Source organism: Emydura macquarii, unplaced genomic scaffold, assembly GCF_026122565.2.
Source record: "Emydura macquarii macquarii isolate MOO-44397 ecotype Brisbane River unplaced genomic scaffold, CSIRO-AGI_Emac_v2 contig_2372, whole genome shotgun sequence".
Lineage (NCBI taxonomy): Eukaryota > Metazoa > Chordata > Testudines > Chelidae > Emydura > Emydura macquarii.
In genome coordinates, this window is record NW_027132509.1 from 1,921,976 (window position 1) to 1,945,794 (window position 23,819).

Below are 23,819 nucleotides of genomic sequence, written 5' to 3' on the forward strand. Positions count from 1 at the left end.
TAATCCCAGTTTTGCAGATGGGGAGCTAAGGAACAGAACCATTAAAACAAAATATCCACTAATTTTGGGTGCCTAATTTGAGCTGTGTGGGGCCTTATTTTTCAGAGGACTTCACATTAAATAGCACTTTATACGTTCAAAGTTACAGCTTCCATTATCTTCAACTGCAGCTGTGAGCGCTCAGCACTTCTGTAAATCAGAACCCAGAATATCAAGTTGGCACTCAGAAAATGAGAAATGCACAATTAGTGAATACCTGAGAAAAGATGGTGAGTGACTTGACTAGCATCACATATAAACTCTGGCAGAGGCAGGGATAGAATTGAGTTTTCCAAGGCAGCATTCAGCTGCCTCAACCATGAAACCATGCTTTTGTCTTCCTGTAATCCCCTGCCACATCCACTACATACCTTCCAACCTGCTCCTACAGACAAAATCTCCTTCACTACACAACCCTGTTCCATTTCCAGAGCAGGTACATCCTATGCACTTAATGAAGCAGAGGAAAAAATAAGTCTGTGATCATGCAATTTGAGTGTATCTTGATGCATATGCCTAAAGAGGTTGATTTCAGTTTGCACAGGCAAATTTTATTCTGATATTGTCCAACTTTGGACTGCTTAACTTCGCAACTTTAATGTTCCTTGTAACATAGTTTTGTGTGTAATTTCATAGGCTTTTAAAAAAAAGAAAATCTAAAAGACCAACTTCCATCATCTAGCATCATATTGACAACCCCATAGCTCATCAGTAGGGTTGGAACCTTTAGATTCACTGCACAGACCTCTGCCACTTGAGCTAACAAAGTAAAGGATAGCAGTAGTTGGCTGTCATGCCATATGTGGACCAGCATTAGAGAGAAATGGGACGTTTCTGCTACTGGCTTTCACGGATATTTGCTGACTGAGCAAAAGAAGGATGAGACTCAAGAATCTTGGCTTCTAGCCCAGGTTCTGGAGGGAAGTGTCTCCTAGTGGACCCAGATTCTTCTGCCTATTTCTTCTCAATCATAACCTCTTCTGCCCCATCTCTTCCCATCTGTCCCAGGCTTGTCTTTTCCCACCCCAGCTCCTCCTTCCTGTCACATTGTCTACACCTATCCAGTCTCAGTCTCCATCGCTTAGGCTTCTCATCACAGTCTCCTTGCCCAGTAAGTCCTAGCCTCAAGTCTCTGGATTCTCAGTCCCCCCAGTACCAGTTTCCTTGCCCAGCCAGCTTCCCTCACTGTAGCCTCGTCATACCTGCCCGTGGTGCCTGCTCCCCTTGACTCCCAATCTCCCTCCCCAGATCCTTGTCCAATCTCAATGTCTCCCCCCTGTACTATGCCTTGTTCCAGTCTCCGCACCCAGCCAGTTCCAATTTTCCCCTCCTACATCTCAGCTCCTCATCAGATCTGTCTCCCTCCCACACACACATCACCTCACGGGTTCTCACTCTGTCTCTTTGTCTCCCTGGCTCCTCATCTGATCTCAGTCTCCTCCCCTCACCAAGTGGCTCCCAGTTTCCCAAACCACATTTATTCACAATTAACTTTGAATCCCAGCCTGTTGCAATCCCTCCCTATCCTGGATTTCTAGCCCAGTTTGTCACAATCACCACTGTTCCTAGTCATTTTGCCTACCAATCCCAGTCTCCCCATCCAACTCCTACTCTCAGTTTACCTATCCCCCTACCAAGCTCCAATTCCACCCTACCCCCACACAAAAGCAGGTCTGTCTCTCAACCCTCTACACTTGAAGCAGGCAGCTTTCTCCCCCATGCTGTCTGAGTCCAGCAGAGGGTCACTGAGAACACAGTATAGACAGGCGTCCCTGGTCTCAGTTCAGGTGCCTAGACCCAACATGTGTCGTAGCAGCCCAGACCTGTATTTGTTGGCCAAGTCTTGCTCAGCCCTAGCCTCGAACATGCTCATGGCGGAAACTTCCGATAATTTTAGCTGTTAAAATGTAAGTCCCTAGTGAACGAATGCAAATGCAATTTTTCCAAGACTTATAAGTTGGCCAGACTTGGGCAGATATTCATTGAGATGGCAAAGGGCACATCCTTGACACAATGGCATTCCCTGCCAATTTTTTAGTTCTTGCTTCCAAGCATTAGAGCTTTTCAAAGAAAAGGTTGCCAGTTTTTAAGATTGCAAATCAATTAATTGTTCACTCGTTCTTGGTAATGCCGCAGTTGTTTTGGCTAACATTTTCCAATAGTCTGATGCACCACGTGGCATGGAAGATTTTAGCCTGAAATGGTTAAAGTTGGGCCCAGTTATAAGCAACTGAAAACAGTGTTTGAAATGTATTGGACAACTCTAATAATAGGTGATGCTTCTAGCTTTGTTTATAGTACGAGACTAACTTTCCACACATGAAGCTGCAATTGTATAATTTAGCTTACACTACATACTGTAACATTAACATGTGATGCCAGAGGATTTTAGCATGTTTAGAATTGCCATGGCAACTAAGCCGATTGTGTTATCTTCATCACTGAGCGGGTGTGTTTACAGTGGGGTCCCCCAGGAATTGGTTCTTTGTCTTATGCTATTTAACATTTTGATTGATGACCTGGAAGAAAACATAAAGTCATCACTGATGAAGTTTGCAGATGACACAAAAATTGGGGAAGTGGTGAATAATGAAGAGGCTAGGTCACAGATTCACAGGAATCTGGATCACTTGGTAAACTAGGTGCAAGCAAATTATGCGTTTTAATACAGCTAAATGTAAATATGTACATCTAGGAACAAAGAATGAAGGCCATGCTTACAAGATGGGGAACTCTATCCTGGGAAGCAGTGACTTTGAAAAGGATTTGGGGGCGTGATGGATAATCAACTGAACATGAGCTTCCAGTGTGATGGTGTGGCCAAAAGAGCTAGTGTGATCAGGGGATGCATAAACAGGGGAATCTCAAGTAGGAGTAGAGAGGTTATTTTACCTCTGTATTTGGCATTGGTGCAACTGCAACTGGACTACCGTGTCCAGTTTTGGTGCCCGCAGTTCAAGAAGGATATTTATAAATTAGAAAGGGTTCAGAGACAAGCCATGAGAATTATTAGAAAACATGCCTTATACTGATTAGTTTAACAAAAAGAAGGTTAAGGGGAGACTTGATTACAGTTTATAAGTTTATGCATGGAGAACAAATATTTAATAATGGGCTCTTCAATCTAGCATAGAAGAGTATAAAATGATCCAATGGCTGGAGAGTGAAGCTAGACAAATTCAGACTGGAAATAAGGTGTACATTTTTAACGGTGAGTGTAATTACCCACTGGACCAATTTATCAAGGGTTATGCTGGATCCTCCCTCACTGCCAATTTTTAAACCAAAATTGGATGTTCTTCTAAAAGATGTGCTTTAGAAATTATTTTGGGAAAGGTCTATGGCCTGTGTTATACAGGAGGTCAGTCTAGATCAGAGCTAATCAATTATTTTTTGTCAAGGTCCAAATTTCTTGGCCAAGGTTTAATCAAGGTCCAGACTCCAGAGAAAATAATACAAACATAACAATAAGTAAATAAAAAGATTTTGCAGTCTGTTCAAAAAGTGTCTGGCAATCCAGATTTGGGCACAGTCCAGCTATTGACTACCTCTGGTCTAGATGATCACAGTGATCCTTGGAATCTATGAATCTAGGTTTGTTTAGACCTGGTCCATTATAGTGCTTTTGCTTTCTAAATTGTTCATGCTAGATTTTACTGTGGCTAATATAAAACATGTAAAACAGGTATATTCTCTTGATAGTAATGGGAGTTACATATGTGCATCAAGAGCATCGGTCAACCCCGTCTGAGTTCACCTTTAATGTGTGAGTGTAATTGTAGGATTTATTAGGACTTTACTTTAGCAATTAAAACTGTTTCCCTCCCTTTGAAAATGATGGATTTTGAAAGGCCAAGGTACTAGTTTTATTAAAAAATAAATAAAAAATATATAGCTAATTGATCCCTAATGAGTGAGCTGGTCTAAATGTGCTACTCATTGTCACCACAATCCTTTTATAAATAGTCACATCAGTGAACTCTCACTATAATCCCTGTTATACAATATTTGCTGCCATTGCTGTATGAAAAGAGCTTTGTTTTTCTTTCTACCACTACTTGGGGTTTTTACGCTATGTTCCTTTGGAGAACTGTATAATACCATTGACAGAATACACTGATATTCTCTGTAGAAGTAGCAAAATCTCTACTGCCATTCTAAATATAATCAAGCAAGAGGAAAAATAAAACAGATTTTGGAATGCAGCAATAAGTAGTAGTAGTCAGGGTGCTGTGTGTAATATGATTAGTATGATATGAAACATTCCTTTGGCCTCCTGGTTTACAGTTTTGCTAACATGTCACAAAATCACAAAAATAGCTATTTTCCTACCAGCTTCTTTTGTGCCTTCTCTGATCCGTGCCTCTGCTTTCCTATAAGATGGAATTGTGAGGTAGCTACAACGTGAGAGAAAATGAGAACCTTCAGATAGAAGATGGCAGGGGTCTGCCTTATGCTATCTTCTCTTTGAGTCAATGGCAAAGACAGGGCTGAAGGTGCTAATTTGGGAGTGATTTTTTTTAGAGTTTATTTCTGTAAAATCTGCAAAATAATTGATAAGCTATAGGCATTATCACTTGGAGCCTGTGTAGTCCCACACCTTACAGAGCTGCTTCAGTAATGGAGTTGAGAGCCCCCTGCTAAGCATGACTCTGCTGTATTCCATTTGCCAGACAGCTTCATAACCAGATACCATGATAGCTGGATACTCTGCCACAGTTATCTGATGGCCTCCTATAACTCCTCACCTTCTGCCTCCTGAGAGACCTGTTTGTTTCTCCTTGCCACTCTGAGTTATGTGGGGAGACAGTGAATAAGGAATAATAAATAGGTTAGGGATTAATCTATGCTACCTTCCCTAAGCATGTTTTCAACATGTTCCCCTTTCCCACCATAGAAACTCCTCCACAGACTTAGAGGAGCAGCTCACACTCACCATCCTCTCTCTAGTAGTAGATACACATGTTGAAGTTGCTTGAAGCAATAGTAATGGAGGCACTGTGCCTTCATTCTTTTCTCTAGGGAGGTTTTCAGCAGGCACAGCTACTTTGGATGAATACAGCCACTTTGTAGAATGGGAGTTACATATGTGCATCAACCCTTCTCACCATAGAATCAGAATACAGCTGTGGTCTTCTTCAGGTCTGACCCAAAGCACTGCAGTCAAGGGAAAAGACTCCCTTTGATTTCAGTGGACTTTGAATCAGGCCTCAAAACTTTCATCTGAAGAGTGAATTTCACAGGAAGTCCATGAGATTTGTTTTGTAGTTCTTTTCTGAATACTCTCTCCCTGAACAGCTTCCCCACAAAGCTTAAGCAAAGTTGTGTTACCATCAGGGTTGTACTGTTTTTAAATCATTTAATTCACCAATAAACCCAACTTGATTTATTTTTTATCCCTTGATCAAATCTATTGAATTCTGCTTTTAGAGAGGGAGGTCGGAAATAATCTTGTTCTTGCTCTACATCAGGACTCAAAGTCATCTCCCCAGTCGGAAATATTAATACTACATTGCTACCTAAGAGTCATTAAGTGTGAAGCAGCATTAAAAGCCTTGTAAGAGCGAACATGTCCCCTCCCCAACTGAAGTTATCCTTTTATCAGTCATCTTCCCTTAGTATTTCAAAAGAGGGAGCAATGGAAAATAAAAATCTTTCTTTTTAGTGTCAGTTATAGATTTTAATAAGTAGATAATCAACCAATCACTGTGAGAGAAAGGTGACAATGCTGGATGTTTCTGATGGATACAATGATACAATATTTTTTTCTTTCTGGAGTTAACCCCAATGAAAGCATTAAGGTATTTTCACACACCGGATTGTATGGGGGATCTTGCAGATGCTTTAGATTAGTCTGTCCATTTAAAAATGTACTGTTCCAAGTCCAATCTGACATCTGACACACACACCCCCGGTCATAACCCATGACTTCATTATTCAAAATACAGTAGACACATTGATTTAGGTTTGAAGTCTTGAATGGACATACAAGTTCAGTTTGATCAAAAAGCACACTTACGATAAATTAAAGCCATTTCCTAAACTCCCCTGTTGTAAAAAAGCTGAGTTTCTTCTGTGGATGACAAAATCTCTGTTTCTAGGTCATCTCTTTTTATCTGAAGTATAAACAAGAGGATTAGACTTACATCACTAGGGTTACTTTGTGTCCTAACATATGCATCTACACCAAACTTTACATAACTTAAAACATGTAGCAAAGTGTAATTAAAATAAGACTGATTGAGGTGTGGTTTTTGGCTGCTGTTTTTTAAAGTTATCTTCCATAAATTTAAAGAAGAAATGCATTATCTCGATCACAGTGTAATCTTCAAGTATCAGACACTTGCCACCTGATATACTTTTTTATATACATAAAAAAAGCTCTTATACTGTAACTGATAACTTCCAATCTGTGATGAGTAAATCATAAAGAGGAAAAAGGAACAAGTCACTTGTACTTTATGACTTTTCGGAAATTCCATCTAACTCTAGTCTACCTTTTGTCACTGTAAGAGGTGTAACAGGGTGCACCTGGCCTTTAACATTAGTAAGGGAAGCCTCCAGGACCTGTACTATGTTAGGGTTTTCTGGAAGCGTTCCTCTGGAATAGGGAACAGGGTTGCCAACGGAGAGAAAATGATCTTAGAAAGAATCCCAAACTCCTCTGTCTGTTCAGGGCACAAGACTAGAATTCCAAGGTGCCAGCTGGATTGGAACTCCCTCTGAGAGACTGCTGGGAGTCCAGTTTCCAAGACTAGTGGGACGAGTTAAGAATCTAAGAAGGTATGCTGGGAGGGGAGTGAGGTATTGATTTAAGCGTCTCCCTTTGTTTGGGACAGGGGACACTCAGGGAGTTATAAGGAAGAGAATGTAGCCTACCCTCAGGTTTGCTTGTTTGATATACTGGCTTTCAGTTTGTGGAAAAAAGGACTGTTATGATAAGTAAAGCCTCTCCAGAGGGCCCTTGCCAGAACTGGAAAGAAAAAAAAACCCTAGCAGGGGAATTTTGGTTAATCACTGAGAGATCTCCATGGGTGCAGTATTGTTTGCTTCAGCCTATCATGGTGCATTGAGAAGACTAATTTGAATGATGTACATATGGTAACTATGCTCAACACAATTTAATTGTACATTGAATCAGGCCTGCAGAATCTGATAAGTGGCATCACAATTTAAAACCACAGATCCATTTTGAGTACTGTAGTAATTTTAATCCTGCTGATTTTTGCTTCCGCATCTTAAAGTGTTGGCAGTAATCAGATGGTAGATGTTCTGTGTAGCAATCAGTCCTAAAAGGTTATCTAGAGAACAGGAGAAACACAGTTTGGATAAAATGACTTACCTCTCCCAACTGTGGGAATACACTAAATGAAACTGGTAGCAACACTCCAATTGATGAAACCATTAGAAGCAGTCTTAGCGGAGCCAAAGCATGTGGATTTTTGAGTAAAAAGTTTGAGCTGTCAAAAGAGTTGGGAAGATAAATTATTGTCCAAGGTAGACATGACATGCTTAACTGTCAAACCAGAATAGCCAGTGAAACAAAGGACATTATAAATACTATTTTGACAGGGGAAAATTAAAGCTATCATGCTGTAGTAAGTGAAATAATTTTACATTGCCTGCTTGTGTTTCCTTTATTTTATAAACTAGCTTCTTGCTATTCCCCTGCTCCCTACCATGTGTGTGGTTTTCTTTACTTTATTTTGGGCCCAGATTCTGCCTTATTGTCCACATATGGATGACAATTCAGGACTGGGAAATAAGCAGCAACACTTAAAGTGAAAGCAGAAGATACCATTAGAGCTTTGACATGTCTCATCCTTTAACTCAGATTTTGTTCTTGGCTCATGTTGTCTGTTGTTGTTATATTTAGCTAGTTCGTGGAAGCATGATACTTTCACATTGTGCACAGTTATTAAACAGCTGGATGTTTTTATTAATTATATCACATTAGTGCTTAGGAGCCTCACCCAAGGATTCTTCTGGTGTAGCTCCCAAGTTCACTTAAATTCCTTCCTTGGCATTGTCTATACTGAAAGCCTACACTGTAGCACTACAAGTAAAACTGCCCAAACACAAAAATAAAAGCAAACAATGAAATCAGAACAAATATTAGTCAATAAGGATTCTAATGCCCTTCCCTGCTGTGACCAAAAGCATGCCGTATTCACACCCTACACACTATTGTAATAATCTTTGTATAAAATATGCCTTGTGATGTATCATTTGAAAACGAACAACTTGCTGTTCATTAGTATCATGGTGAAATGTATGTAGCAAAGTTATATTTTAAGTTATAAAATCCCCCTCTATGATGATCTTACGACATGATCAAAACCACACAGCCCTGCCCAGGCAGAAGTATCTTGAACGAAGAAATGTGTGTTTACCTCAATTTACATGTAAGTAGTAAACAGGGTCCTTGAGACAGGGAGAGGAGATGGCAGGAGATAAAGCAAATATGCATTTCAGCAAACACAGGTGAGAAGAAAGAGCCTAGAACCTCCTTCACCACCAGATTCAATGTCACCTTCTTTTCTGTTTGAATAAACTTTGCTTTGAGGGGTAACCCTCAGAAGAATCCACTTCAAAGGTTAACTAGACTTAAAAGAAAGGGGCAGAAAACCCCAATGGATCTCTCTTCTCTTCATCTACGAAGACAAAGAAACCAGCCCTGGGACTTTGGGGGACGGGGAGGCGAGAAGGGGGGGAAGAAAGATCCTGACCTGAAAATTTGGTTGGCCATGCTGCTGGGAACGTATAGTAAGGATTTTACCTTGAGTCAAGTCTAGCTTATTCCGTTTTAGCTATTAGAACACCTTTTATCTGTATTTCTCTTGCAACCATTTCTGACTTTAATACCTGACACTTGAATTCACTTAAAATCCTATCTTCTTTTGTTAATAAACTTGTTTTATTTTTAATCTAAACCAATCCAGTCCTGCATTTAAACTGAACTGTTTGGTAACTCCAGTTAAAGTAGCAAACAGTTGAATATTCACCCTTTACAGGGGCAACTGACCTTTATATCTGAACTATTCGGGAGAGAGCAGGACAGTGCAGAATATACATTTTGGGGAAAATTTGAGACTGGGAGTTTGTTGGGGTCATGCTGCAAATAGTAACCAGGGCTGGTGGAAGCCAGAAAGTGAGTAGTGTGTTGCTGACAGGCTGCAGGAGTCAGAACTGCTGGACCACTGCTACAGCTATACCCACACACTGAGGGTGTGACCTGCATGCTGGTAGACTGGTCGTGAGCAGCTCAGATGGGCAGATTGTGAGGCACCCAAGGTTGCAGGGCAGGCAGTGACAATCCCTCAGCGGTCTTAACTGCACCCCAAAACTTGCCTGCCCACCCTAGTAGTAGCACCTCTTACCCTTGTATGAAGTATAGAAGAGACTCTGGAATAAGTAATGCTGCCCCAAACAAGGCTCCTCTTGATAAAGCTGTTTCTTCTACTGCCTAAGAAAAATGTGATTTGAGTTAGAGCTATCTGGCACTCCCATGCTGCACTCCTCCGGCTTTCCTTTTAGTCTTGGTAATGTCTTATTTGTATTACCATAGCTAGTCATGGAGCAGGACCCCATTACATTAGGTGCTAGACCACTCTAGGATTTCATACAACAGTTAAGTGAAGGGTCAAAATGTTTGGCAGGATGTCTTTGTAAAATGGAAGCTAAGTCCTTTCAAGTGATGAGTATCCCAGCTGTGGCTTGTGTGTTCTCTCAAAAAGGGGAGGTTCCCATTGATGCATTATACAGCTCAACTGACATGGCTGTTATTTTAAACTATTATTTTCAAAAGTAGCCTGACTTTTAAAAGGTACCGAGCTCCGTCTGCTCCCATCAACTCAAAGTGACTCATCTCCCCCTGCATCCCCACCCCATATGCAGCCTTCTCTCTCCTTTTGCGGTGGTTTGCACCACTAGGGTTAGAAGGATGGAAGAAATGCCTGTGCTTGTGCCAATAAGGCTGGCTATCGCACTGGGTGCATTGGGATCGAGGGGGCCTGTAAACTTGCACAAAGGTAGGGCCCAACCTGGTTTAAAGGAATTCGTCCAAGTCCACAGAGCAAATCAGTGGCTAAACTGGGACTAAAACACAGAAAGTCCTGGCTCCAATGCAGTTAATTCACTCTATTCTCAATATTAAGTCCAGCTTTTCGTTGGGAGGGGGAAAAAAAACCAGCACGATAGTATCCTGCTTAACCTACCTTCATCCCAGCTTTTTTTGACACTCCTATGACATTCCCGTCCTTGTCCATAACTTCGATTCCATTCTCATACTCAGTACCTCGGGCAACCAACACATTAAATGCACCCAGGCAGGCTGTAAAAGGGAAAAACTTTTGGGTTTGTTTGTTTTTTAAAGTTGTTTTGCCCAACTTAGGTTTTACCAATTCAATATTAGGAAATGTATAAGTAATGCACATTTCAAAATTCCAGGTTTGCAGCTAGCAATGTGCTATCCTGAGAGGAACCCCATGAGTGGTACTTTGGAACAACCCAAGAAGAGACCAGCCCCTGAAAATCCATCTTATGTTTTACAACAAATCTTGAGCATCCTGGTACAAGAATGTGAGCAATCCTGCAAACTCTCCTATGCTGACAGACCCCTGTGCTCACCTCTTTGAAGTCAGTGGGGCTCCGTGTGGGTCCAGGGGGGAACAGCTTGCAGGGTCTGGTCTTAGTATTCCATGAATGCTCATGTGGTAATAATATAAATAAATAATACCTAGCTGTTACGTAGTGCTTTTCATCTGTAGAACTCAAAGGAGGTCAGTATCATTATCCCCATTTTACAGATGGGGCAACTGGGATGGGGAGTGACTTGCCCGAGGTCACCCAGCAACTAATGACAGAGATAGGAATTGAACCCTGATATCCTAGGTACCACTCCGCTGCCCGCTGCACTAAGCTACACGGCTCACTTATGAGATCAATAGAACTCAACTATGTACTTTACTTCCCAGCTGCATAACAATAATGAACCTCAATGCTTTAAGTCAGAGCAATCCCATTCACCTGGTACACAACAGGAATATTTTCTTTTCCTTCTGGATTTAGCAATACAATGTTTTAAGATATCCAGCCTCTGAAAGTATCAGTCACTGAAAAAAGCTTTGTGATCTTAAGCTAACGACACAACGGGATACAGAATATGAAAAGTTGATAGTCCAATGGGTTTTCAGCCTTAACTGTCATAACAAAACTGTTACCAAGAATAAGCTCTCAACTCCCAAGGTGACTGAAGAGCTGTGAACAGCCGCATGGTCCAGACATATCAGGGATGTCCTTTTTGAAATCTTAGGTTTATCTTTTCATCAATTTTTTGAAGCACTGTTCAATAAAGTTGTCAGCACAATACATCGCACTTTTCAAGCACTTGAACCAATAGTCACTATTTACCCTCAACATTCCTATAATAAAGAAGTTTTCAGATGAGGACACACAGGTCTAAGTGACTAGCCCAAGGGAGAACAGTCAGTGTCAGAACTTGAAGTAGAGCTCAGGGAGTTCCTGACTCTCAGTATTTCCTTTTCTATTCCATCCAAAGTGGGCTCCTAAGCAGATCCGACAAAAATGTTTGGGAACCCACTTGCCCTATTACATTCCATGTACAGACAGGATGACATTTGTTATACCTTATACATTTCAGTTAAAAAAAGACTGCCACTTCCTTTAAATGGCACTGGGAAATGATAAGCCAGAAATGAACACAACATTCAGCCATTAAATTACAGGCCAAGTTCATGCCTAGTAAAATTTCACAAACCCCAATGGAATTACACCAGTGACCAATTTAGCCCGATAGCCATACAAAGTTAACAAGAACCTGCTGTAATGAGTCACACTCTTTTCATGAAAGTGGCTGCAGGGCTAATGTCCTCACTGACAAAGAGGTCTCATATCTGAGAAAAATCTGTGACATCCATGCACAGTAATTTATTTCCTCAAGAGAAATGGTTGCATATATGGAGTTAAGGAGAATACCCTAGGATTTTTTTGATAGTTTACAGTGCTGGCCTTTAAACGGAGATTGCAAAATGGCTAGTTAGAACTTTCATTATCGTTCATGCAGAAAAGAAAGTACGCAGTGAAGGCAGTAGTTGAAGGCTAAGGGCTATATTCTGGTTTGGATCTATGTAAGGATACGAAAATTCTATAGGCAGATTGATAGCAGCACATGGCCTGTAACAAATACAAGAACAAATCCACAGCTATTTGTTTTCGATTTCCTTCTACTCACCAAGAAGTGGAATAGGTAAAATTCTTCCGAAGAACATCTGCACAGAAGGATTAGTCAGTCTATGTTTTGTCATGACATAACGAGGAAATGTCTAAGAAATTTGGAAGAAACACCCATACTCTGTTAAAAATCATACCAATACTGAAAATTGGGCCACAGACTGGAAAAAGAGAACAACCCGTGGCTTTGTATTTTCAACGTTATTAATAAAACTAGTCTGTTAAAAAAGGAATCTGGTTTAACAATTTAAAGGAGAACAAATGTTCTCTAATTACTGGGGGTTGGGGATTATATGTTTACAGGGGAAAAAACGAAACCTTTATCAAAACTATGGTATTTAGGTGTGGAGAATGAACTAGAAATCATCTAAGTTTGCTTATCAATACGTGTCACCACACAAACATAAAGTTTTCCCCACTACAGTGTAATGCAATAAATCTTAGATATGTTTGTTGTGCGTTTGAATTTAGTGGTGACTGAACAGTTCTGGATTCTGAAATCCTCATAAATCTAAAACCTTGAATCCAATAACAGACTGAGGACAAAACCCTCAGAACTAAACACTCCCAAACTTGGTAGCTTCAAATTCAAAACTTTACCAAGGCTTGGGGCATTTATATTCAGTCAGCTATAGACGTAGTTGTGAGCTAAAAATTTGGATCTAGAACCTAACTAGTAATATTTCATGATGACCTGCTAAATTAGTTTATGTTTTGTAGAACCAACGTTCATTCTGTGGTTTCTTCTCTATTTTCTAGAGGTAGAGAATGATAAAAACAGAATTTAATACTGACAGGGAAAAAAGCTACTAAATTCTAACCTCAGAGGAAGATGAGTAAGTAGCAAAGCTTGCATTCCTGATCAAGAGCAACAGAGGTTGCAATTTTCTATACCCAACAGGACTGGGAGGAAACTAGCAAGGGTGAATTTGAGTTCTGGAAGAACTGAGTTGGAGGGTACTAGGCCTTGTGACAAGCCCATTATCAGTCTCCCAAGCCAGAGTATCAGAAAGTAATTATCGAGATCATGCAAATACATACTCCCAACAATGCTGCATAAGAGATGGCTCCTGTGGTCAAGAGAAGTCGCTTTTCTGACAGTGTAATTTCCTAAAAGTCAGAACACACACACGCTATGTAAGTGCAATTTCATCAGTTCATGTTCAAAATGGTATCATGCAACTAAAAAATAATAATTAAAAAAAAATCCCACATACTTCAGCTTTAGCTGCAGCATTTCCGTTTGCAATGGCGAATCCAGCAGTATACGCATGAAACAGCAACTGCGGGAAAGAAGAATGTAAACAACAGTGTATTTTTGGATCTAGGATAACAGATTTACAACTGTAAAATGAAAATGGTTGTTACCTGCCAAATAAATGTTTGCTTTGCTCCTCTGTGTTGTATGAAACTAGCAAAAAACTAAGAGGAAAACACCAAGGCAAAGTTAGTCTCAATGAATCCAGGGACCTATGGACGCAACGATTGATTTAAGTGTGAAGGAGTCAGGTTTATTACTCATCATTATTTACAATGGAACCAAAGGCCTCAGGCAGGACAGGGGCTCATTAGGGGAGATGCTGTGCAAACGCACCAGTAGTTTCTTGCTGTGGACCCCCCCATTCGCGCTTAGTGGCCAAACAAGCCATATATCCTTTCCATATATCCATGCATATTTACTTTCCCATTTAATATAAAAGAGAAATACAGTCATAGTGGGTACAAGAATAATTGGGAAATACACTCTAACACCATGAATAATAGACACCTTCACACTTATGGGATACAAAAAGAAACAAATGAAGTCAGATCATAGAAATATTAGATACAAGGAAGAACATAATCATCAGTCAGATACTCAGTCTTTGTTGGAGGATATAGATGCTAAACCTAATAGGCCTGATCTTAAGGATTTACTTTCCAGCTGCTACACTTTTGATTTACAGACCAAATTCAGCTGTGGCATAAGTGGTGCAACTGTAACCCACAGGGATCAGTATGCATTACTTGTCCCTGATCCCCAGGCTATACATTTGTCACAGCTCTCAACTACCAAGCTTGGCTCAAACTGTCAGGAGTCCTGCTTTTAGTTCTGGAGGTTCCTAGTTCAATCTATGGTGTTGACCAAAACGGGGCAGTTATCAAATGACTGGAGTCCAAATTCAGAGAGGGGGATGTGTAATGCACACTTCATTTAATAAACAGCTCTTGTCAATGAAGAGTGGTACTTGCTTATGCCAGGGTTTAATCTCTCCCTATCTGTTAAAGAATATTAAGCTATGTATTAAAGAAAAATCTTTCCATCAGTTTCATTGTTGTTCTTAAATGCAATAGCTATCAAGAAGCTGACCTGACTTTTTGGTAATACCATAGATGTGTGCAATAATCAGCATATTGGGCTCAATACCCTAACATGTGGACTCTTTCATGAAAGCTCCCCAAATTGCGACAAATATACTAAATACGTAAACCTTGGGGAAGTATCACAAGAATTATTTTCTACACATATTTTTTTTCACTGGCACCCCACAGTTTACATACAAGTAGATAACATTCTGGTTCCAACCAGCAGAGTATGAAGCTTTCTGGGTCTTTCTCCAAATCCAATTCAACTGTTCTTGGTAAATATAGGAAACTCAAACCTTATTCTAACTGCCTCATTGTGAATTTTGACAGATGACATTTGAATGATTGAAATTCATGTGTGAACAACATTCTTGAATGTTTGGAAAGCAAAGTGACCAGGGGTTTGGGGTGTCTCAATTTTTGAATGTGCAACTCAACACCTGACTCCCAGAAATGGTGACATCTAAAATCACTCATCACTTCTGAAAATTTAGATAATTATAAATACACACACAGACCCATTGCAATATTCCATCATTACTCACCATTGGGCTGGCTATGGGCAGGAAAGCTAAAAGAAGAAATATTTTTAGTAAATCATCTTGTGGCACTAGGTAGCTGGCTTGGGGATGAGGAAAAAGGAAACACACATGACTAATCCAAAAAAAAGTACTGAGACCCGGGGTTTGAATGCTGACCTTTGTCTCTCATTCCCCAACCAGGAGGAGGAAGCATCAGCAAGATCCTGGTCTCACAGAATGCAATAGTCCACATCAATAGTGTTAATGGGAAGCTACATAACGGAGCTCTGAAGGGAATTCACCTCACCCCTCCCAAAAGACAGATGTGGTAACAAAGTTTGCATAAGGAAAGCGAGAGGTTACATTAAGTAATGAATAAATAGCCTCCGTGAAAGTTTGTTTGTGTCTCACTCAGACTGTGCAATCCTGGCTTAATATTTCATGACCCCAACCACATTCTACCCACTAAGACGGACACAGCCAGTAGTGTCAGACCATAGCTGTGTGGATTAAGGGAAAACCAGTGCACCACGATATACATTAGGAGATTTGGATACTGTTCATATGATGCCAAAAATACTGACTGGTCAGTATATTTCCCCATACGGAGTTTGAGAGCAGACACTTCTCAGAGTAGATGAGCTATGTGAAAGGTGTATACAAATAGATTTCTTTAAAAAGTTTCAGGAATAGTCTTCAACTGGTAAGATAAATAAAACCAACATGAGTAACAGTGGTCTAATTTTTCTGTAACTAGCAGAGCATCATTATATTCCCTAAACTAGCTATTTACTAAGAAGGGCTCCCAAGTGTTTCAGTTATTGTAAATCTGCCAAAAATGCACAGCAAGCTTCTGTTACAGCAACTGACCTGGTGATCTAAACACAACAGGAATTATATTGCCAGTACCAGGATGCACAGAAGACTTAAAGAAAAAGAAAAGAAAGTTAGGACATCTCGATCAGTCTAAATAAAAAATATTAATGAGCAAATTCTAACATCTTTTATAAACTCACCAGACTTATCTTCATGGCCTGTTTTACCTAAAAGATTTGAAAATAAAAAATTAGCAATGGCACTTCAGAAGAGGTTTAATGGCTAAAATCATATTTATATATATATATATATAAATATTTATATAATCTATATATTTATATAATTTATATAATCTATATTTCTATATTCTATATAATCTTTCTGTAATGATAACTGACATTTATACGTAGCATGTCACACACTCATCCATTTGATTATATTCTCCCTAAAATTGCCCCATAGTTCCTACTGAATACGATATTTTATTTGTTTTCTGTCCTGACATGTTATGTTGTTGTTTAGTGGCATTATAACATACAAAACCATCAGAACAGAAAGTGAGTACAATTACAGCTGAAATAGACAAGGAATTTTAAAATAGAATGCAACCAGCTCTTAATTTGGCTTAAAGTCTAAACACATCAGCCCTTCCAAAAAGGGCCAGGAAAGTCTTAATAATTACAAGTGGTCACAACTTAATTTGATATCTCATCCCAAAGACAGCATCTCTAACAACACAGTGCTACCTACCACCAGGCTCAGACATGTGTTTCAGTGATGAACCAAAGGAAGAATTCCACCTAATAAATCACCAGTTCAGTACTACCTCCTGCAGAAAGCTGGATTCTCTGAGGAGGTTTTCCATCCAAGTATTGACCAAGCCTGCCGCTGCTTAGTTTATGACAGTGATCCCCAAACTTTTAGGGTGCGCCCCCCTCCTTCCCCCAGGAGCTGGGGCCAGGAGTGGGGCTATGGCCAGAGTTGCGTCTGGGGCTGTGGTTGAGGTTGGGGGACAAGGCTGGGGCCAGCGCCATGGCCAGGCCAGGAGCGGGGCTGGAAGGTGAACAGCACCAGGCCCTGGGCAGGGCCGAGGCTGGGGGTGAGGCTGAGGTAGATACTGCAGCTGTGGGCATGGCTGGGGGGGCCGGGCGGTTTGGCTGCAGAGCTGCTGCCAGGCTGGGAAGCAAGCCGAGGCCAGAACAGAGCTGGGCAGAACAGGGCTGGGTGGTGCTCCCCCTATGTCCCCTTGGGGACTGGCCCGGGCCTCGCTGGGCCCCCCTCACCCCCCCAACATTCCTCCACACCCAACTATGGGGCACACCCCACAGTTTGGGGACCTCTGGTTTATAAGAATTGACTGGAATACTTGCAGTTCATCTGCAGCCCATGTGATGATGCAGCATCAATGATTTCAAATAAATGTAATAAAGATTTTGCATAGTTCATATCAGACAGGAATGTACAGACTCGAAAAGTCTGAGTTGTGGGAGAGAGCAGAAGTGTTAGGGTATCAGAGAGGATTGATTCCTATGATTCTCCGGCAGTTTTTAAGAGAACTGATGCAATCAGATTGACAAATGAATGATACTTTCTTGGATGATGAATCTGGAGTCCAAAATTAAGGTCAGCGCTATCCTAGAAATTCTTCTACCAGTTTAAAAGAGACTGAGAATCTGGGTGGTATAGCACCTTTTTAAAGCTTTTTTGGGGGGGGCCTTGTGTGTATCTCAAGTTCTCCAAGCATCTGCCTTTTCTAATACTGACAGCTGTTTCATACATGAAGTATGTAGCCTCCATTTTCCATAAGCAATATTGCAAAGTACATTCAACTGGACACACAGAGATATAACTCTTAAGCAAATCATTAGTGTCCAGCAAAGAGTCTGTCCAAATTAATTAGGGGCAAGTAATAGCTGAAAGCTGCGTGGTTGGGTATAATTCATATAGTCATACGTATAAAAAAATGCCAACAGTGGCTGAGAACTTAAAAACTGGGTGTTAACAGATTGCGGTTTCCAGTGGGACAATTGAACCTAGTGATATTTTGAACAAAAGGAGCTCTCAACCACGCTGGTGGCTATTTTCATCACTTCACACTGACTCAGACATTTTAGGCTTCACAGTGACATACTAACTGACATTCCTGGCATCTTTTATTTATATATATATAAAATATATATATAAATTCATTTTAGAAGTCCAGCAAGAAGGAGCCTCTTCATTAATTGCTTGGGCTAAACCCCCAAGCTCTAAGAGCTAAATAAGGTTACTAAATGAAAAGTCAAATACTTTCAATGGGATATATACAAACATATGTAACAGTTTATTAGAGGATACATGTTAAATACCTGTTCATCCTGTACAGGCTCTTTAAGATTCTGAACACTGGTTTCTAAAAGTAATCTGGATTTTTCTATTTCTTTCTAAAAAAAAAAACCCACAAAAATAAAAATCAGTCATTCTTTTCCAATATCTCCACCCCTCCATCCATCTAAAGTCCTTCTGTGCTGTCCTGGTACTTGTAAATACAAAATTAGAATGTCATGCTCATAGGCTTTTACACATACATGCTAATCTGTCCCACACCAGTTCAGCGGCCTCAAGATCATAAGCACGTGCACGCACGCAATTTATGGCAACTCCTCCATCTATAGCTTTATCAGTGCGTTATTTTAGGTGTCAAACCTGCAAACACGTACGTGTGTGCCTAACTTTAAGCATGTGAAAAGTCCCACTGAAGTCAATGGAGCTACTTGGTTAAAATTATGCACCTGCATGTTTGCTCAATTGAGTAAACTGCACACCAGATACATTGTTTTGTTTGCTCCACAAGCAACTGGATGTCTACTTTTAAATGACCGCACAAAATAAATCAGTCAGCCAAGTGACTACGAGTCATTACATCATTAGATCTTTTAGCATCTTAAACTTTAAATAACTGTAAAATGAAGTTTTGGACCTTACAGCTTTCCCTTACAATCCAACTTTTAATTTAACATAAGAACATAAGAAAGACCGTACTGGGCCAGACCAATGGTCCATCTAGCCAGGTATTCTGTCTTCTGACAGTGGTGCTTCAGAGGGAATGAATAGACCAGGCAATAAAGTCATCCATCCCCGTCATCCACTCCCAACTTCTGGCAAACAGAGGGTAGGGTCACTCAGAGGATGGTGTTGTATCCCTAAATACCCTAGCTAATAGCCATCAATGGACCTATCCTCCATGAACTTATCCAGCTCTTTTATGAATCCTGTTCTACTTTTGACCTTCACAACATCCCCTTGCAACAAGTTCCACAGGTTGACTGTGTATTGTGTGAAGAAGTACTGTACTTCCCTTTTGATGGTTTTAATCCTTCTGCCTATTAATTTCATTCTCTGGTTTTTGTGTTATGTGAAGAAGTAAATAGCTTTTTCTTATTCACTTTCTCCACACTAATCAAGATTTTATAGATCTCTATCATGTCCCCTCTTAGTCGTCTCTTTTCCAAGCTGAAAAATCCATCTATTCTCATATGGAACCTATTCCATACCCATAATCATTTTTGTTGCTCTTCCCTGTACCTTTTCCAATTCTAATGTATCTTTTTTGAGATGGAGCAACCAGGTCTGCATGCAATATTCAAGATGTGGGCGTACCATGGATTTATACAAAAGCATTTTATGATACTTTCTGTTTTATTATCTATCCTTTCCTTAAGGGTTCCTAACATTCTGTTAGCTTTTCTGACTGCCACTGCACATTGACTGGATGTTTTCAGAGAGCTATCCACAATGACTCCGAGGTCTCTTTTTTGAGTGGTAACAGCTAATTTAAACCCCATCATTTTGTACGTATAGTTGGGATTAGGTTTCCAATGTGCATTACTTTGCATTTATCAACATTGAATTTCATATTATATTATATGGCTGCCATGCAAGACCCTGAATGTCAGTGCAGCTGCAACACTGGGGAAGGGATAGACAGCAGGGAAAAGCCTAGTTTCCTACAATAACTGTAACGGGATATTTAACATTTATCTAATGTGGACATCCCAGATGGGGAGGATTTATCACAGTCAACCTTATGAAATCCATCTTATCTACCTTAGAGCATAGTTTCTCAGCCCGTGGTACGTGTACCCCTGGTACGCGGCGAAAAACTCAGTGAAGGGAGGCGGGTGGTAGCTGCCGACTTCTGGGGAAGCCTGGTGACAGTCGCCCACTTCCCACCCAGTTCCAGCTCCCAGCTGGGAGGCAGGCAGCAGCTGCTGGCTTCTGGGGGAGGCAGGCGTTAGCCGCCGGCTTCTCGCTCGATCCCACCTCCTGGCTGGGAGGTAGACGGCAGCTGCTCCAGTCCTGCAAAGCTGGGCAGAAGTCGCCAGCTTCTTGGCGGCAGCCGCTGGCGTTTTGGGAAGCCAGGTAGAAGCCGCCTGCATCCCAGCCAGGAGGTGGGATCGAGCTCCCAGGTTGGAGGCTGGATGGCTGCCGCCTGCGCCCCGGCTCTGAGCTGAGAGACAGCCTTCCGCGCCCTGGCTTGAAGACAGGCAGCAGCTGCCTGCCGCCTGCCAAAATTCCCGGGTCCCAGCCTGCACGGAAGCCTCCTCCACCCCAGCTCAGAACAAGTGGTAGTCGCCCACCTCCCAGGCTGGCAGTCAGGCAGCAGCTGCCTGCAACTTGCCCAGGTGGCAGCTCCCCTCCCTGGCTCAAAGCCCAGTGCCCAGAAATCCAGGCTGCAAGCTCAGCGGCTTGTCCAGTCCTGGAGCCGACTCTTCTGCAGGTTTACTTCTCAATTTCATTGCTCTAGCTGAGCAGTGAAATTGACAACTATGACAGCCTCAGATTTTACCAGTATAAAAATCTTAAGAGGGGCCCACACGGTGTGATTTGCCCCAGGCCCGAACACCCCTAGGGCCAGCCATGGGGAGCGCTGCTATCCACTCTGGTGGGCCGCTAGTGCCTGCTCAGACCTCACAAGTTCCCGCCTGTGTGAGGAGAACACCATGTGACCCCGCCATCAGGCCATAGTGACTGGCTGGCGTTGACCTTTGCTCCTATATGGAGGAAGGGAAGGAGTAAGGAGGGGAGAAACAGCAGGGGTTTTGTGATCTGCCACAGCCACACAGTATTGCAGAACTCAGAGCTCTCCTGCTTTATGAGAAATACAGTCGTCCAGTGGTAAAGGGGAAAAAGATTGTATTTCTCAGAGTGGAAAACTGAGTGTTGGGGTACTTATTAAAATTTTCAGAAGTTGGGGGTACTTGCTACTGAAAAGGTTGAGAAACACTGCTCTAGAGTAAGGAAGGGATAATCAACACTGTTGGGATTTGCTCCTGTGGATCCTTTGAGTCTAGTGCAGAACAGCCTGTGCTTACACTACTAACTTCCCATCACCCTCACATTCAAGTCACGTGCAATAGTACAACTGTTAAACTGCAGCTTTTTAAGAAGATGTCAACTACTTACCCTGGATTTCAGTAAGACTGTAGGGTCTAAAATATCCGCCCAGTGAAGAAATCTTTGGAAAAAAGACTAATACAAATATACATTAAGGAAACTGCACAAATATTTTGCAATTCAGCTTAATTAACTCTTTTCTATACCAGGACTCTTTTTCTACTTCTTTTTTTTTTTTTCTCTCTCTCTTCATCCATTTTTTTATTTCCACTAGCTATAGCAACCTCCTGGTTTTTTTGGTTATAATCTGGTAGCCAGAATGACATTCACAAGCTAAGAGCCACCTTTCTTCTAGCCATGGTGAGAAAAACTTCTATCCCCGAGGAAACTGAGGTTGCCTTTGAACTCATAAAACTTACAACAAAGCAAGTCTGCTTGCCTATGCGCTGGGGAGAAATCCACGTTATCTGGGCAATGGTTATGTTCCTGCCCTTGTCCTACATGTGGGAAGTAACAGGTATGGCACCGCGTAGCAGGTGAGCTGTGTAGGGCCATCATGGGTTAGTGGCACTATACAGACCAAAGAGGAGGCAAAAGCTACCACGGTGGATCCTCATCCTCTAAGTTAGGGTGACCAGACAGCAAGTGTGAAAAATCAGGACACTTTTGTTTTCGGGGGAGGGGGGGGGGAGGAGGACAGTTCTGTATACAAGACAAAGTCCTTCATATGGGGAGGTCTGGTCCCCCTGAGCAGGCTGTAAAGTTAGCTGGTTCCAGGCAGGCAAGGAGGCACAGAGAAGGAGCTGAATCCAGCCTTCCCACCCGGCATCTCAGCCGCGGCCCCTTCCCCAGTCGAGGGCAAGGAGGGGAAACGCCTGGAGGAACCTGCGCCCTTCAGCAGCAGAGGGAGGAGAGCGAGGTAATGGTAGGGGACGGTCCCTCTCCCGCGGGGCGCATGGCTGACCGGGACCTGCCAAGATGCAGGGAATCCAGACATGCCTCTTCGCTGGGCAGCCCCCTGCCCGCTGCAGCCACCACCCCCTGGAGCCGCGCTGCCCTCTGCCAACCAGCCCCGCTGCAGCCCGGCTCCCCGTCCCCGTCCCCGCTCCGGCTCCATACTTTGCCCTCCGCGCTCCAGAACCGCAAGTTCACATCCATGCTGGCGCAGCGCCGCCCGGAAAAGGTCCTGCCGGCGGAGGCTCCGGCTGCTGCACATTCCCCGGCAGCCGCTTCCCGTCCACGTTACTGACACAGCGAGCCGCCGCCGCCGCCCTAGATCCTCCTAGGCCTGGGTGGCGTCTATGAGCAGCAACAGCCCTGGTTCTTGGAAGGCGACGCGGCCATCGGTGGATGTGCACCGCGCACAGGAGCATGGCTAGAGCCGCTGAAACTTGGCAGAGCCGCCTGGGAAGTAGCGGCAGGGCCAGATACAGCCCGGCCCCCCCTCACCCCAGCACCAGGCTAATGCCAGGAATCCTCCCGCCCCCCATTTACACATCTAGGCTGGGATTCTCAAAGGCGGAAGGGGACACCTCATTTCTTCTGAATTGCAACGGCACTTGGATGCTTACTTCTGCCGGCCGCATTTGAAAGAACTGACTCTTGCAACATTTAATTTAAAAAAAAAAAAGACTATGGCCCCTTTTACAAGAGGCAAAAACAACAGAATGCGTTGCCCGCCCCAGTCTTTGAGAACAGATGGCCCTTGCACTGACCCCTGGGGTGTCCGGCTTCGGGAACTGAGTAATAAGTGGCTGTATCTTATTTATTATTTGTACATCCTACCTTCCAGGGTTTATCTTTCAATGGACAAAATTAAAAAACTTACTGCAAAACAAGGACACCGGATCCCAGTCTGCTTGGTTTTTTATACTGAACTCATTTGCATTGTTCCTGTCTGCTTCCTTTTGGTTGAACTAGTCAGTTAAGGTTTGAATTTTGGGTAATAAGAGTCCTTTTGTGCTGTGAATTTCCCTGTTATTTGAGGAGCCACCAGCACTTTTCATGCCAGCAATTTTAATCCTCTAGTTTCTGCTATAAATTAAAGGTTCACCACCTGGGCCCAGCAACTGCTGACGTTGCTTTTCAGTTTCTTCACTAATTTTGTGGTTTAATATTAATTGATTTTAGGGGGGACAGCAGAATGTGATGTGGAGAATAATGGATTAATTTAATTAAAGAAAATCCTTTGCATGAGGGACATTTGTTTATAACACCAAAAAAATAAAAATTACTGTTCCTGTCATGGCATTTGTTCAGGCAGCTCTTAAGACCACTAGAAACAAGTGTCTACTATCCTACAGCAGACAATGTTTCTGGAAAAAGTGGAAGAGTGCAGAAGTTAATTCTAGACTTAGCTAAAGGACAAAATGAAAGTAAACATAAAGGCACAGTTCTAGAAGAGGAAGCAGTGGTAGCCAAATTGGAGGTCATCAAAAAAGCAGGGGAGAGAATATATAGTATGTAAAA

The 23,819-nt window shown here is 42.1% G+C and overlaps 1 protein-coding gene across 3 annotated transcripts; it reads right to left on the reverse strand.

The window, feature by feature from the left end:
- Positions 1-5,691: 5,691 nt before the first annotated feature.
- SFXN4 (sideroflexin 4) lies at positions 5,692-22,710 on the reverse strand. 3 transcript variants are annotated; one of them, XM_067561316.1, is made up of 14 exons: positions 22,470-22,710; positions 21,420-21,485; positions 18,323-18,397; positions 16,175-16,201; positions 16,029-16,083; positions 15,183-15,208; positions 13,660-13,713; positions 13,509-13,574; positions 13,333-13,401; positions 12,293-12,329; positions 10,257-10,372; positions 9,420-9,505; positions 7,382-7,499; positions 5,692-6,155 (listed from the first exon to the last, which is right to left on the reverse strand). In XM_067561316.1, the coding sequence occupies exons 1-14, from the start codon at positions 22,506-22,508 to the stop codon at positions 6,078-6,080; spliced, it is 912 nt and encodes a 303-aa protein (XP_067417417.1). In that variant the 5' UTR covers positions 22,509-22,710; the 3' UTR covers positions 5,692-6,077. The 3 variants fall into 3 exon arrangements, with proteins under 3 accessions (XP_067417417.1, XP_067417416.1, XP_067417418.1); XM_067561315.1 differs by having other exon boundaries at positions 12,293-12,383; positions 22,470-22,697; XM_067561317.1 differs by lacking the exons at positions 21,420-21,485; positions 22,470-22,710 and adding an exon at positions 18,996-19,090 and having other exon boundaries at positions 12,293-12,383.
- Between the last annotated feature and the right edge of the window lie 1,109 nt (positions 22,711-23,819).

Bases quoted from the DNA above. Each gene is read 5' to 3' on its own strand.
- SFXN4 (XM_067561315.1), bottom strand. From the start codon at position 22,508: ATGGATGTGAACTTGCGGTTCTGGAGCGCGGAGGGCAAA. The intron at 13,402-13,508 runs GTATGTGGGATT...TCTGACTTTTAG, and splicing joins ATGCTGCAGCTAAAGCTGAA to GAAATTACACTGTCAGAAAA. The intron at 12,384-13,332 runs GTATGTATTTGC...CAAATTTCTTAG, and splicing joins CTTATGCAGCATTGTTGGGA to ACATTTCCTCGTTATGTCAT.